Genomic DNA, 12,924 nt, shown 5'->3' on the forward strand with positions numbered 1-12,924 from the left:
CATGCTCATGCCCCAGAAGACCCCATCATTCCCTCCCAGTCCTTCCTCATTTTTATGGTAGTTGTGCACTGGCAGTCACTGCCGAGAACATTGGGGCAACAGGTCAGACCAGAAATAACCAATGAGAGAAGTTGCCTGTTCACTTTGATGCTCCTCCTTGGTCCCTGCAGGACACTGGCAGACATAGCTGGTGGGGCCAGGCCTCCAGGGCTCAGGTACCTTGTTCCAGCTGGTGGTCCCTGAGCATCCTGTGTGCTGGCACATGACACTCCATCTTGGTTAATCCTCCAACCACTCTGCTAGGTCAGTGATATAGTCCCTGTTTTACAGAAGAGGATACAGGCTCAGAGAGGCTAGGCCCTTGTCCCCGGACACACAGGAACTAAGAGACCAAAGCAAGGTTCAGACTCATGTCTTTGATACTAGAGCCCTCAGAAACACTCAGCCGGCAAGGAATGGTGTGATCTGTGCTGAGCCAAACAGGAGCACTGTGGCTGTGAGAGCCCAGGGGTCCCGAACCTGGCCTTGGAGAGTCAGGAGGGTTCCTGGGGGAGTGATAGCAGAGATGAGGAACTGGTGTCGGGGGGAGAAGAGTATGGTGGGATGAGGTGAGTTTGAAGGGTCTGGGGACCCCCAGGAGATAGTGAATATCCAAGTCTGGACAAGCGAGAAGGTGGTCTTTAGCCAGAGACCCACAATTCAGGGCCTCAGGAGTTGGTTTCTGAGGCCCTTGTCTGTGCCTGTGACCTCATTGCCCATTTCAATCCTGTCCCATCCCTTTGCCAACAAATACCTTCTTACTCTTAAAAGCTCAGGTCAAGCATCACCTCCTCCAGGAAGCCTTCCTTGACCTCCCATTCTGGTCTTCGTTCCTCCTTGAGAGTGGAGATCCAGTGGGCGCTGGGGACAGATGACTAGCCATTCAGGCCAAAAAGGGTGCCTGTTTCCATTAGGCTTTGGGGAGCCAGGAAGGGTTTTGGTCAGGGAAAGGGGGTGAGGGGGGCTGTGTGGAGGAGGGTTCCATCTGGGCGTTTTGCTGCAGCTCAGGTGAGCCGGGAGCTCAGTGGGTTTGAGTCCTGGCTCTGCTGCTTAGTGATGCCCAACTTTTGTTCTGTTCCCAGCCTTCCCTCCAAGGAGGAAGAGTTATTGCTGCCATCATGGTCGTCCCCTCCCCAGCCAGAGCCTGAGGAGCCCCGGTCCACCCTCCCCCGGGGGCCTCCCCAACCCCCTTCTCTACCTCCCTGTCCCCCAGAGATCCCACCAAAGCCTCTGCAACTGCTCCCGGAGTTCGGTAAGTGCTACAGCCAGGAATGGGCCTCTGGTGGGTTGCCTGGGATCAGCCCCTGGAGAGTATGCAAGGATCATGCTCCCCTTTCTGTCCAGCCCTGCCACCAGCCCACTGTGTGGCCCTGGGCAGGTCACTCAGCCTCCCTGAGCCTCATTCTTTCCATCCTCAAAATGCAGACAGCATCCAGCTATCTGCCCAGTTAGGTGCTGGGACATGGCAGACTTTTTGAGTAACCTGTGGTTTAAAGTCTGAGTATTTTCCATGGTAGTGGGTGGTTTACTTATCCTTGGGTTGTACTTTTTCTTAATTCTTGTTGCCTTTTTAGCCTTTTTTGGATAGTCCTCGCCCCTGACCCCGAAGCTTGCCGCCTGGTCAGATCTCCCTGTGGTGGGCTGGCCTCTCCTCTGGCCGCCCTTAGTGCCTTCCTGTGAGGCCCTGAGGGTGTAAATAACACTTCCTGTCTCCTCTACTATTTTTTGAAAGCCAGACCAGGGTGGGAGTGGGAGTCTTTCTTGCCTGGGGTGGCCTTTGCGACGTCAGCCGAGGTGCCTCAGGAGAGGAGGCCAGGCTCCTTGCTGCTGAGTCTCTCCCACCCTTCTCTCTCCTCAGATGATTCTGACTACGATGAGGCTCCAGAGGAGGGGCTGGAGGCCCCAGACAGCGTGATGACCAAGAAGGTGGGGCGGAGCAGTGGTGAGGGTTAGGGTGTCTGCCTGTCAGTATGGAGGGAGGGCTGCCCAGCAGCCTTTCAGGCTCTTGGACTACCACAAAGAAAGTGGGCAGCCATTGCCCAGGAGATCTCCCCAGCCACACTTCACACTTGTCTTGCCATACAGGGGTCAGGGGCCAAGTGCAGCCTCTGAACCTTGGGCCAGGGGTCTGGGGCTCTGGTCTGTGGCTTCAGCTCCAGTCTTTGGCTGCATCTGGATGGGTGTGTGGCCTTCTGCCTCCCTCTGTGTTTCAAGCACATCCATCTCAGAGTGTCTGTCACTCTGTTTCACTTTCTGTGTTCCCATGTCACCCTCTCTGAGTGTTTGTCTTTTCCCTCTAGCCCTGAGTCTTTTCTCTATCCCTTTGTCTTTCCATCTTTGTCTCTGTCCTAGGTCCATGTCTGCCACTAGTTCTCCTGTCCCTGTGACCTTGGGTCCCCATGTGATCTCTGCTGATGTGGGGAGGGGAATGGGAAGAAACGGAAGTAAAAGTGCTGAGTTGTGTGGGTCAGGGATGAAATGGACAGAGAGGGATGTAGCAGCCTCTGGGTGGTGTGATGGGGGCTTGAAGGGAAGAATGACGCTGAGTGGGTCTTGGGGAGCAGGAGGAGCTCCCACCAAGCCGAGTCCCACGGGCCGTGCGCGTGGCCAGTCTGCTGAGCGAGGGGGAGGAACTGTCCGGGGACGACCAAGGGGATGAGGATGAAGATGACCACGCCTATGAGGGTGTCCCCAAGTGAGTGTCCGCTCCTCTTGGTGGTTCCTCCACCCGGCCACTTCCTTCCCAAAGCCCAACCCTGGCCCTCCCAGCTCCTCAGCTCCTCCCCCAAGGGAGCCCCCGCCTTGGCCTTCCTCATGTCCTCCTCTCTCCCCAGTGGTGGATGGCACACCAGCAGCCTGAAGCCACCCCTGCCCAGCCTGATCCCTGAGCTCCCGCCATACCCCATGGATGGGCTGCCTGGGGGCTCCACCCCCTCCACACAGGTCGTCAAGGCTGGCTGGCTGGACAAGAACCCACCGCAGGGGTGAGTCAGGCCTCCTGGGTCCTGCTGGTGCTTGGCATGGGGCAGGCAGTGCTCCAAGACACTGGTATCATAGATCTGAAAACCAAGAGGCCCAAGATTATTTGAGCAAGTCTCCCCCAAGACAGACTCCAGACAGTCTGTAACCACCAATTATCCCCACCAGACCAATATTTTATTGCCCTTAAAATTGGGAAGTCCTACTTTGAGTCTGACTTCAGTCACTCTTGATGCAGGCAAAGTCCATCTTCTTGTCAATGGCCATTTGGGATCCTTCTTCCCCCTTGAACCTGGCTGTGTGGCCACTAGAGGGGGCTGGGGTAGTCCTGGAACTTTTTCCCTAACCCCCAGTCCTCTGCTATGTTGTCCCTCTGCCTCTGCTTCTCCAGATCTTATATCTATCAGAAGCGATGGGTGAGACTGGATGCTGATTACCTGCAATACTTTGACAGTAACAAGGTGAGGCCTACACTGGTCCTTGATGTGATCCCTGCTCCAGCCTGGGCTTAGGCTGAACCCCAACACCAGACCTAGGCAGAGTCCCTCCCTAGATGAGCCTTCCCCAGAGCTCCAGTCTGACTCCTCAAACTGTGTCCTCCTGGCCCATCAGCCAGCCATGGGCCATGGTCAGGGTCAGCACAGGGGCTGTCCTTGGCTACCTATAAGGGACAGGGCTTCAGCTGAGGCTGGGGGGAGTCAGGGAGCGACTGGGACTCTGGGGGCTCCACCTGCCAAGATATAACTCTTCTCTCTTCCCCAGGACGCCTACTCTAAGCGCTTTGTCCCCGTGGCCTGCATCTCCCGTGTGACTGCTATTGGAGACCAGAAGTTTGAAGTGATCACAAACAACCGGACCTTTGCCTTCCGGGCAGAGAGTGATGGTGAGGAGTTTGGGAGGTTGTGTGTGTGTGTGTGTGGAGAGGGAGAGAGAAGACTGGAAGTTTGGCCAGATGGTGGAGGAGAGAGGCAGGGTACATCTGCTCCCCGACATCACCCTGGGAAGGTGTCCTCATTTGTGAGGCAGGAGAAGGAAGGGCTCCCTCTGTGACTGGCTCTCTGTTGGGCACTCAGTGACTCCTCAGACCTCACATTCCCATTTACAGGGGGAACAGGCTCAGATAGATGAAGTGACTTGCCCAGTAAGTGGCACAGCTAGGATTGGAGCCTGAACTTGTCCAAGTCGCAGAACTCAGGCAGAGTGTTAGGTGGGGGCCAGTCTGGGTGGGCTTCCTGGAAGAGGTGTTGCCTGAGGAGCCTAGGCCCAGGAGACCCCTGGAGGTTCCCTGCCAGGCCGAGCTTGGGCTTACCCCGTTGCCTTTCTCCCGCAGTGGAGCGGAAGGAGTGGATGCAGGCCCTGCAGCAGGTGATGGCCGAGCAGCGTGCCCGGGCCCGGCTGTCTAGCACTTATCTGTTGGGAGTTCAAGGCTCAGAACAGCCTGACCACGCTGGCAGCCTGGAGCTGCGTGGCTTCAAGAATAAGCTGTATGTGGCTGTGGTCGGGGATAAGGTGCAGCTTTACAAGAATCTGGAGGTACGAAGGGGATGGCTACGCCACTGAACCTTTCTCCCACCCCATTCCTGCCCTCTCTGGTCCCTCTCCCCTGCCTCATGCCCAGCTGGGACCAGACCCCTGCCCTTTTTGTTACATCCTTCCGCACACTGAGTCTAGTCCTTTGCCTGCCCACCACCCCCAGCCCCTAGTTCTTACCTCATCCCCCGCCTAATCCCTTAGGACTGCCTTCCGGTCACTGCTCTGGCTCCTGCATCCCTACCCATCGCCCCATGGACCCTGAGCCCAGCCTTTTACCCATGCCCAGATTCCTGAGTTCTCCTTTACCTCTTCCCTAGGCACTTTCTAGTCCGTAAGATTACCACCTTCCCTCCTCTCCCCTCCCTTAAGCCTTAAGCCCTACCCTCAAAGCCTTGCCCTGATCCTTTCCTGCCTCCCCTCCAGGAGTACCACCTGGGCATTGGCATTACCTTCATTGACATGAGTGTGGGCAATGTGAAGGAAGCAGACCGGCGCAGCTTCGACCTCACCACCCCCTACCGCATCTTCAGGTGAGCCCTCCCCCACCTCCGGCCCTCTGCATCCTCACTCCCTCCCAGTATTTTCTTTTTGTATAATGTGAGAACCTGTCCTTCCTCTAGGATGGGTGTCCCCTTTCTTCCCAGCCTTGCCCTACCTGTGCTTAGCGTCTCCCCTTCTAAGAAATCTCGCTCTCCACCCTGCCCCGCTGGCCATTGCCGTCCCCTGCTCCTGCCACGCTGCTCATGGAGCTGCCCGTGCAACTTTCTGCACCCACCGCCCGCTCCCCTGCTGCCCTTCCAGCCTATGCTGCTCCTTTAAACATGCTGTCATGGGCTGGCTGGTTAGCTCCGATGGTTAGAGGGCAGTGTTATAACACCAAGGTCAAGGGTTCAGATCCCCATACCAGCCAGTCGCCCAAAAAAAGTAAATAAATAAAGGAAAAAAAAGAAAGAAAGAAAAAGAAAACTGAAAAGAAAGTGCTCTCGTCTGTCAGGAATGCTCCCTCATCACCGAAGGCTGCTCTTCACTCCTTGTCTCGAGGGGCCTGTCTGGATGCTCCTCCCTGAGCTTCCAAGATGCTGCTGGCTTTGTTTCCTCTGCCCTCAGCTGTCTCTCAGCATCTGTCTCTGTCCTCTGCCCTCTCCCTGGGCAGCCTCGCCCACAGCCAGCCCTTCAGCTGCCACCTCTGAGGCACCGTGTTGTGCCTGGGTTCGAATCCTGGCTCACCACTGACTAGCTGCATGACCTGGGAAGTCACTTGGCTTCTTGGTGGCTCAGTTTCCTGGGGAGCTGAGGAGTCATGTAACACTCAGTTACTGTAGTAACTGCTCAGTAACCACTAGCGTCATCGCCACCACCACCTCTCTGCCCCAGCCCAGACGTCTGACTCCAGCAGGTCTCTCTCCTGAGCTCTGGGCCACCCATGTGTCTAACAGCCTCTGTGGGCATCTTCTTCTTCTACTTCCCCAGCTGCCCGTTCTTCCTAGGGCCCCCTCTCTCCACCTGTGGGAGCCCTGCCTTTCCTCCTCACCCCTGTGCAGACCCTTCCTCACTCCTTCTCGCCTGCATCATCGCTTTCACCTCTGTTCCCATCCCTCCGCCCCCACTGTCTGGCCTGGGCCTGCTGGGCCTCTGGCCCAGGCACCTGTCTTGTACCCTCTGGCTGCCAGCCTGAGCCTCTTTACTCCATCCACTGGGACCGCCAGTGGAGTCTTTTTTTCCTTTTTTTTTGAGAGCCAAGTTTTTATTTGCTTATTTTCTTGCATTTGAAGTACTCTTTAATGACATCCTTGGCCTGAGGTTCTTTGCCGTAATCCTTAACTACTACAATTGCAAGCAACCACTTTATGGGGTTTTCCCTCTTTGTCAGTTTTACAGAGGCCTTCCCATTCCCCTGGTTTCTGTTGTCATTAACCTTAATTAGGTTGATTTGGTGTTCAGCACAAAGGGCCTCTCCAACTTGACATATGTGGCTGCGTCCCAGTTGGATGTAAGCACACACGATGGGCTTGGCGCTTGTCTGAGGCTTGGCAGCTCAGCAAATTCCACGTGCCAGGCTGTTGTGGATGAGGGTGGTCTTCAGCACCTCTCGTTAAGTGGGATTGATTGCACCTCCAGCTGCAATGCCTTCCTCGGCCGTGGCGGTGGGTTATGGGTGGAGCAGACTCTTGAACACATATGTGACTCACAGGCAGCAGGGAAAGAGCCAGAGGGGTCTACTTTTTTTAGGGACAGTAATCCATTTATCGTTCAACCAGGGCTTCCCACCCTGAAGAGCAGGAATGGTGTGGTGTCTAGATGTCTTGGGCCAGTAGAGTTCTTTGGGGGGTGGGGGGGTCATAGGGCATATTAAGTTGGGGCTGGGATAGGAAGGAGGTTGAGGATGGGGATGGCAGAAGGGTCTTTTTAAGACATCTCTGTGCCCTCCCCTCCTTCCTACTTAAACCTTGTACAGGTTCTTCATTGTTCTCAGGGTGCACTTTGACTTCCTCTGCCTGGGATGGGTCTGACCCTGTCCATCTCTCAGCCTCTTCTCTGCCAGTCTGCCCTCCTGCCTACAGGTCCTGGAATGTCCTGTATGCCATCCTGTCCCTTTGCACATGCCATTCCCTGTGTCTAGAATGCCCTTCCACCTCTTCACTTGGCTTGGACTTCTCATCTGCCAAGTCTTAGCTCAGGCATCATTTTTTCCCAGCAGCCTTCTCCACTCCCTGGGCTGGGCAAGCCCCCTTGGGCTCCCTCACCCCCACCCGTCCATGCCTACCTTCCCCACCAGACTCAAGATGCCTCCCTCTTTGATTAAGAGCTACCAATGCCTTGTCCCCTGCTTCCTGCTGTGCACCCTCATGCTGCCACCAAACCCTTTCCCACCAGTCCCCCTACTCCTGTGTCCCCAGCTTTTCTGCTGATTCAGAGCTGGAGAAGGAGCAGTGGCTGGAGGCCATGCAGGGAGCCATTGCTGAGGCCCTGTCCACCTCAGAGGTGGTGGAACGCATCTGGGCTGCGGCCCCCAACAGATTCTGTGCCGACTGCGGGGCTGTGCAGCCTGACTGGGCCTCCATCAACCTCTGTGTCGTCATCTGCAAGCGCTGTGCAGGTGTGTGTGTGGTGGGGGGAGTGCCACGCAGAGACATGACAGGGCTGGCGAGTTGGGTTGGTAGGTGATCTTTCTGCTAGGAGAGACTGGAGCAAAGACAGCAGTCAGAGAGCCACTCGTTTATGAAATTGCTCCTGCGTGCCAAGCCCTTCTTCTGTGATTAACCTTCAGGCCTTATAGTGCAAGGCAGGGATTCGACTTCTCACATCATGGGTCGGACACTGGGGCACAGAGAGGGAAAATGGCTCACTCAGGGTTACCTGGCAAGTAAGTGAGCCTGGATTTGAGCCTGGGTCTATGGGGGTTCGGTGTCCCTGTCACACCAGAAGAGTGGGGGGAAGCCAGGCAAGAGTGACTGGCAGGGGTCCAGCTGAGCGGGGCTTTGCATGCAGAGGGAGGAGCTGGTGTTTTGTCCAGAAGAGGATGGGAGGCAGGGACATGGTCACATTTGTGGGTCAGACTCTGGCTAGTGGGCAGAAACTGAGTTGGAGGGAGCGAGACTGATGACCAGTGAGGAGGCTGCCACAGGATCCAGGAGAGAGAGGAGGAAGCCTGGCCGGGTATGCAATGAAGGATGTTCGGGATTTATAGTATACAAGTCTCCATGACCATCAGATGAGGAGGGTGAGAATGAGAGAAGGCGGATCCTGAGATTCATTCACCTATTCAAGCCACATTTGTTAAGGGCCTGCCTTGTACCAGACACTGTGATAGGTGCTTCGGATGCAGACCTCCTCGGAGCTGACAATGCTCAGGTGGCAGCTCTGGGTGGCTGGAGGTGGGCATCCAGGGGGAGGAACAGGTCTGGGAAAGTTGCTTAGCTCAGTGGAGAAGCCGTCCAGGGAGCCTTGGGCTATGAGGTCTGAGTCCAGGAAAGTGATGACCCAGCTGGGACCAGATTAGGAAGACATCCTCTCATGGAGGTGGGAGGCTGACTGGAGTGGATGGGGTGCTCCATAAGGAGATTGCACAGGGAGGTGAGGCAAGGCACTCCTAGTGCCCCAGCTCCTGCCACAGTCCATGGATCCCTTGTGGGACCTGTAGTTGGGCAAGGCTTTATTCCCTCCAGCCCCATCTCCTCCTGTTCCCTTTCATTTCACAGAGATTTTGTTAGCTAATTAGATGTGCCAGGCTTTGTTCTAGGCACTGAGGATAGAGCCCTGAAGCAGGCAGCCAGGGTTCCTGCTCGCATGCACCTTACAGTCTAGTGGGGAGAAGCAGAAAATGTGTACGCAAGCCAGTAGAAGTATCTGGAATAATAAGTGCCAGAAAGAGAACGTGTTGTTTGTCCGGAAGCCTCTCTAAGGATGTGACATGCCAGCTGAGATCTGAATGACAGGAAGGAGTGGCCATGGGGAGATGGGGGAAGAGAATCAGGCAGAAAGGTGAGGTTGGAGGTGAAGCAGGTAAGGAATTTAGGTTTAATTTGGGGTAGCCACAGGAGGGTTTGAAACAGTGATTTGAAGTGAAGGATTTGTATTTTAAAGAGATCCCTCTGGCAAGGTTGTGTAGACAGTGGCCTGCAGGGGACTGAGCTTGGCTATGGGGAACCAGTTAGGGGTGGGGGGCTGCTGCAGGAGCCCAGGTGAGGATTATGGGGCTCAGTTCTGTTGTGCAGGGAGTAAGCTTGCATGGCCGGATTCCAGAGCTGTGCAGGAGGCAGAGCCACAGGCCTGCCCTTAGCCGCTTGCCGTCTGCCCCTGGATGAGCACTGGGGTGAATGAGGGCTCAGGTGACCCTGAATCTGGCCTTCTGTCTACAGGAGAGCACCGTGGCCTGGGTGCTGGCATCTCCAAGGTGCGGAGCCTGAAGATGGACAGGAAAGTGTGGACAGAAACACTCATTGAGGTGGGGATGCCCCTGCTTGCCACCCGTACTTGGGGTCTGCCCCACTCAGCGCTGCCTGGATCTCTCACCTCTTCCCTTCCCCATCTCACTGACCCCAACACCTTGGAGCTAGAAGAGACCTTTGTGATAATCCAGTGGGTGGGTATTTTGGAAAAGCCAATTTTTGGCAAAGTCAGCAAACTGGCCAATGAGCTAAGAATGTTTTTACAGTTTTAAAGGGTTGTAAAAAAGAAGAAAGAAAAAGATGCAACAGAAACTGTATGTATTCTGTAAAGCTTGAAATATTTACCATTTGGCCCTGTAGAGAAAGAATTTGCTGACTCCCGATTTAGTTCAACTCTTATCCCATCGTACAGATGTGGAAACTGAGGCCCCGGACAGGACTATCATCTGCCTGAGATTGCCCAGCAAATCCATATTGGCTGCCAAGCCCTGCCCCTTTCCATCCGACTTCCTGGCTGACCCGGGGCCTTCTCTCCTACCTTGCACACCTCCTCAGAGCCTCTTACCCTTCATTTCATCTGTACTCACATGCACCAGTGGGTATGCATATGTATGCTTTTGGGTGCATGCACACACACACACGTGCATTTACGCCTGTGTACTTGAAGTTCTCTGATACCTGTACATGTGGTATGTATAGGCTGGACCTAGGGACCTACAATACAGAGCATTCATGACAGCCCCAGCCAAGCTGCAGACTACAGAGCAATTTTGGTTTCACATCCATTTCCTGTGTCCCCCCCGTTTGACACATAAGTGCAAAGGACTTTGTATACGTTAACTCATTGACTTTTAAAACAAGCTTGTGAGTTAGAATTAGAATCTCTAGTTTACAGATGTGGACATTGAGGCCCACAGAGAGAAAATGACTTGCTCAAAGTCATAGAGTAAATCAGTGAGGGCAGGGACTGTTCCTGCTTTGTTCCCTGCTATGACCCCAGTGCCCCACTTAGGATCTGACAAAGGGGAAAGTGGAGGGTGGGTGATGGGGCAGGAAATGGCTGTGGAATGAATGAAGAGCAGGATGAAAGACTGAACTAGTTCCCTGAATGCTGGACCCCTGTGCTTCCCCCAAGTCTGCCCCCACCGCTCTTGCCCAGAGAGGAATGTCAGTGACAGGAGATATTTCCAAAATCCCTGCCCACCCCATTGGCCAGCAGGTTAGACACTACCCCCCAGCTAAGATAGCCTCAGGAATGCAGAATTCCAGATGTGGGACTGGGTGGGGCAACAGCAAGGCCCCCAGGGACCAGGCGCCAGGCTTGAGGCATCTACCTCTCAGACTCTCTTGTCCTGTCACTGAGCCAAGGAACTGGGCTCAGAGCCCAGGGCTGGTTGGGGGAGCACCTATGGCCACCAGCGGGCCAGGCTGCTCCTCTCTTTCCCTACTGGGGAAGTGAGCAGATGGCCTGGCTCTCCCAAGATTTTGCCTGGCATGGTCCCTTGCTGTCGGCTGCCCCCTCTGACCCCTGCCCGCACCTGCAGCTCTTCTTACAGCTGGGCAATGGTGCTGGGAACCGCTTCTGGGCAGCCAACGTGCCACCCAGTGAGGCCCTACAGCCCAGCAGCAGCCCTGGCGCCCGGCGGCGCCACCTGGAGGCCAAGTACCGCGAGGGCAAGTACCGCCGCTACCACCCACTTTTTGGCAACCAGGAGGAGCTGGACAAGGTCAGGGCACTGCACCTCCGGGGCCCCTTGAGACCACCCCCTTGTCCCTACACTGTCAGAGCCCCGAGACCACCCCCTTTCTTCCTGCTGCCCCATTCCTCACTCTATCTGAACCCATCTCTTCTACTAGCTCAGAGCAATGAGTTGGCATATGGGGATACTGAGGCCCAGAGGGCAGAAGGGCCCTGCCTAAGCCACACTGAGAGTTCAGGCAACACAGGGAGGAGCCAGGCCTGACCGCTCGGCGAAGCCACATCCCCAGCATCTGTCTGCCTCTCTCCTGATTCTTCTGTCTCCCGCACCCCATCCTGTTCCTTCTGAATCCTGCCAAAAGGAGTGAACTTGATGAGGATGCTATTTCCTGTCAGGCTCATGAAAAACAGCTGGGCTGTTCTGGCCCACCCCCTCCCACCCCCTCCCACCCCCTCCCATCCCCTTCCTCCCCCTCCCACCCCCTCCCACCCCCCACTCAAGATGAGGCCCCGACAGGCTGGAAGCCAAGCCTTGGGCCCTGCTCTGGCTCAGTTTGAGCAGGAGGCAGCCAGCTCCTGAGGCAGGGGGATGCCATTTGTGACCTCTGGTTGGCCTTCAGCCTCTCCCCAAAAGATCCCCACCCAGGCAGGCTCAGCCCAGTTAGAAGCCCAGTGGGAACCAGTCCTCTACCTCCCAGGGACCCAGGCGTTCTGCCCCAGCCCAGCCCAGTCTAGTCTGCAAGCCAGGAGGGCGGCAACTCCCATTGGTTGGGAGGGCTGGGCAGGCGGTGAGGAATTCGAATGTGGGAGGAATTAGCTACAAAGCACCCCCCTCCGGCCTTCCACAAGGCAGAGGGAGCTGGAGATCCTCTAGAGGCTTTGCTGGCTGATTGGCAGCTGTGTCCCAGGGCTGCCAGCAGGGGTGAGGCCTGGGCAGCTGGAACCCCCAGCCTTTGCTAGGCAGCCCCTGCCCACCCTCTCTCCCCTTGGCCTTTCTTTTCCTCCCCTTCTCCTCACTGTCTTTTTTCCTCCCTATTCTTTTAATCTGAGGATGGGCCGCCCCAGACCTGAGTGACTCCTTCCTCTCCCTCTCTTCTCCCACATCCCCTTTCCCCACTGGCCCCCCCACTCCCTGCTTGGGCTGACCCTGCCCTCCGTCCTCCTAGGCCCTGTGTGCTGCAGTCACCACCACGGACCTGGCTGAGACCCAGGCGCTCCTGGGCTGTGGGGCTGGGGTCAGCTGCTTCTCAGGGGACCCCGAGGCCCCCACGCCCCTGGCTCTTGCCGAACAGGCGGGGCAGACACTGCAGATGGAATTCCTTCGGAACAACCGGACGACAGGTGAGTGTGGCAGAGGATGGGGCATCCCTGCCAACAGGGTCTGGCCCTTTGGAGTAGATGTGGGTGGGGGTTCACCAGGAGCTGTACAGACCGTGTGAGGTCCACCTTATGGGACAGTCTCAAGTGCTGATTGCAGCTCTTCAATGGGCCCTGGTGCAGCTGTGTGGGTGATCTCGGGTGTGTTTGGGTTTGCATGTCAGTGTACATTTGTGCTTTGTATGTGTGTCCCTTTGTGTCTCTGTCTCTGTGACTCTGTTTATGTATTTCTGTGTCCCTTCCTGACTTGCAGTGTGGGCCCCTCAAAGTAGTGTTTGTGTGCCAGAGTTTGTGCACCTCTGAGCTGCTCTGGGTCTGTTTCCTTGCACCTGGGGATGTCAAGGGCTTTGGAGTTATGTGTATATAGAGTGTGTCTGCTGCTCTTTGGGGGTGCTGTTGCATTTTTCT

The 12,924-nt window shown here is 55.9% G+C and overlaps 1 protein-coding gene and 1 pseudogene across 1 annotated transcript in view; one reads left to right on the forward strand and one right to left on the reverse strand.

The window, feature by feature from the left end:
- ARAP1 (ArfGAP with RhoGAP domain, ankyrin repeat and PH domain 1) overlaps positions 1 to 12,924 on the forward strand; it is a 58,407-nt gene that overhangs the window by 29,834 nt on the left and 15,649 nt on the right. The window contains exons 4-15 of the mRNA XM_063093762.1: positions 1,122 to 1,291; positions 1,898 to 1,965; positions 2,604 to 2,734; positions 2,874 to 3,023; positions 3,410 to 3,479; positions 3,781 to 3,901; positions 4,349 to 4,551; positions 4,975 to 5,081; positions 7,449 to 7,648; positions 9,411 to 9,496; positions 10,985 to 11,167; positions 12,306 to 12,480. Coding sequence (XP_062949832.1) covers positions 1,122 to 1,291; positions 1,898 to 1,965; positions 2,604 to 2,734; positions 2,874 to 3,023; positions 3,410 to 3,479; positions 3,781 to 3,901; positions 4,349 to 4,551; positions 4,975 to 5,081; positions 7,449 to 7,648; positions 9,411 to 9,496; positions 10,985 to 11,167; positions 12,306 to 12,480 — 1,664 coding nt within the window. The remainder of the gene's footprint in view (positions 1 to 1,121; positions 1,292 to 1,897; positions 1,966 to 2,603; positions 2,735 to 2,873; positions 3,024 to 3,409; positions 3,480 to 3,780; positions 3,902 to 4,348; positions 4,552 to 4,974; positions 5,082 to 7,448; positions 7,649 to 9,410; positions 9,497 to 10,984; positions 11,168 to 12,305; positions 12,481 to 12,924) is intronic.
- LOC134375009 (small ribosomal subunit protein eS12-like) lies at positions 6,296 to 7,015 on the reverse strand (annotated as a pseudogene).

This window comes from Cynocephalus volans, chromosome 4, assembly GCF_027409185.1.
Source record: "Cynocephalus volans isolate mCynVol1 chromosome 4, mCynVol1.pri, whole genome shotgun sequence".
Classification (NCBI taxonomy): Eukaryota; Metazoa; Chordata; class Mammalia; order Dermoptera; family Cynocephalidae; genus Cynocephalus; species Cynocephalus volans.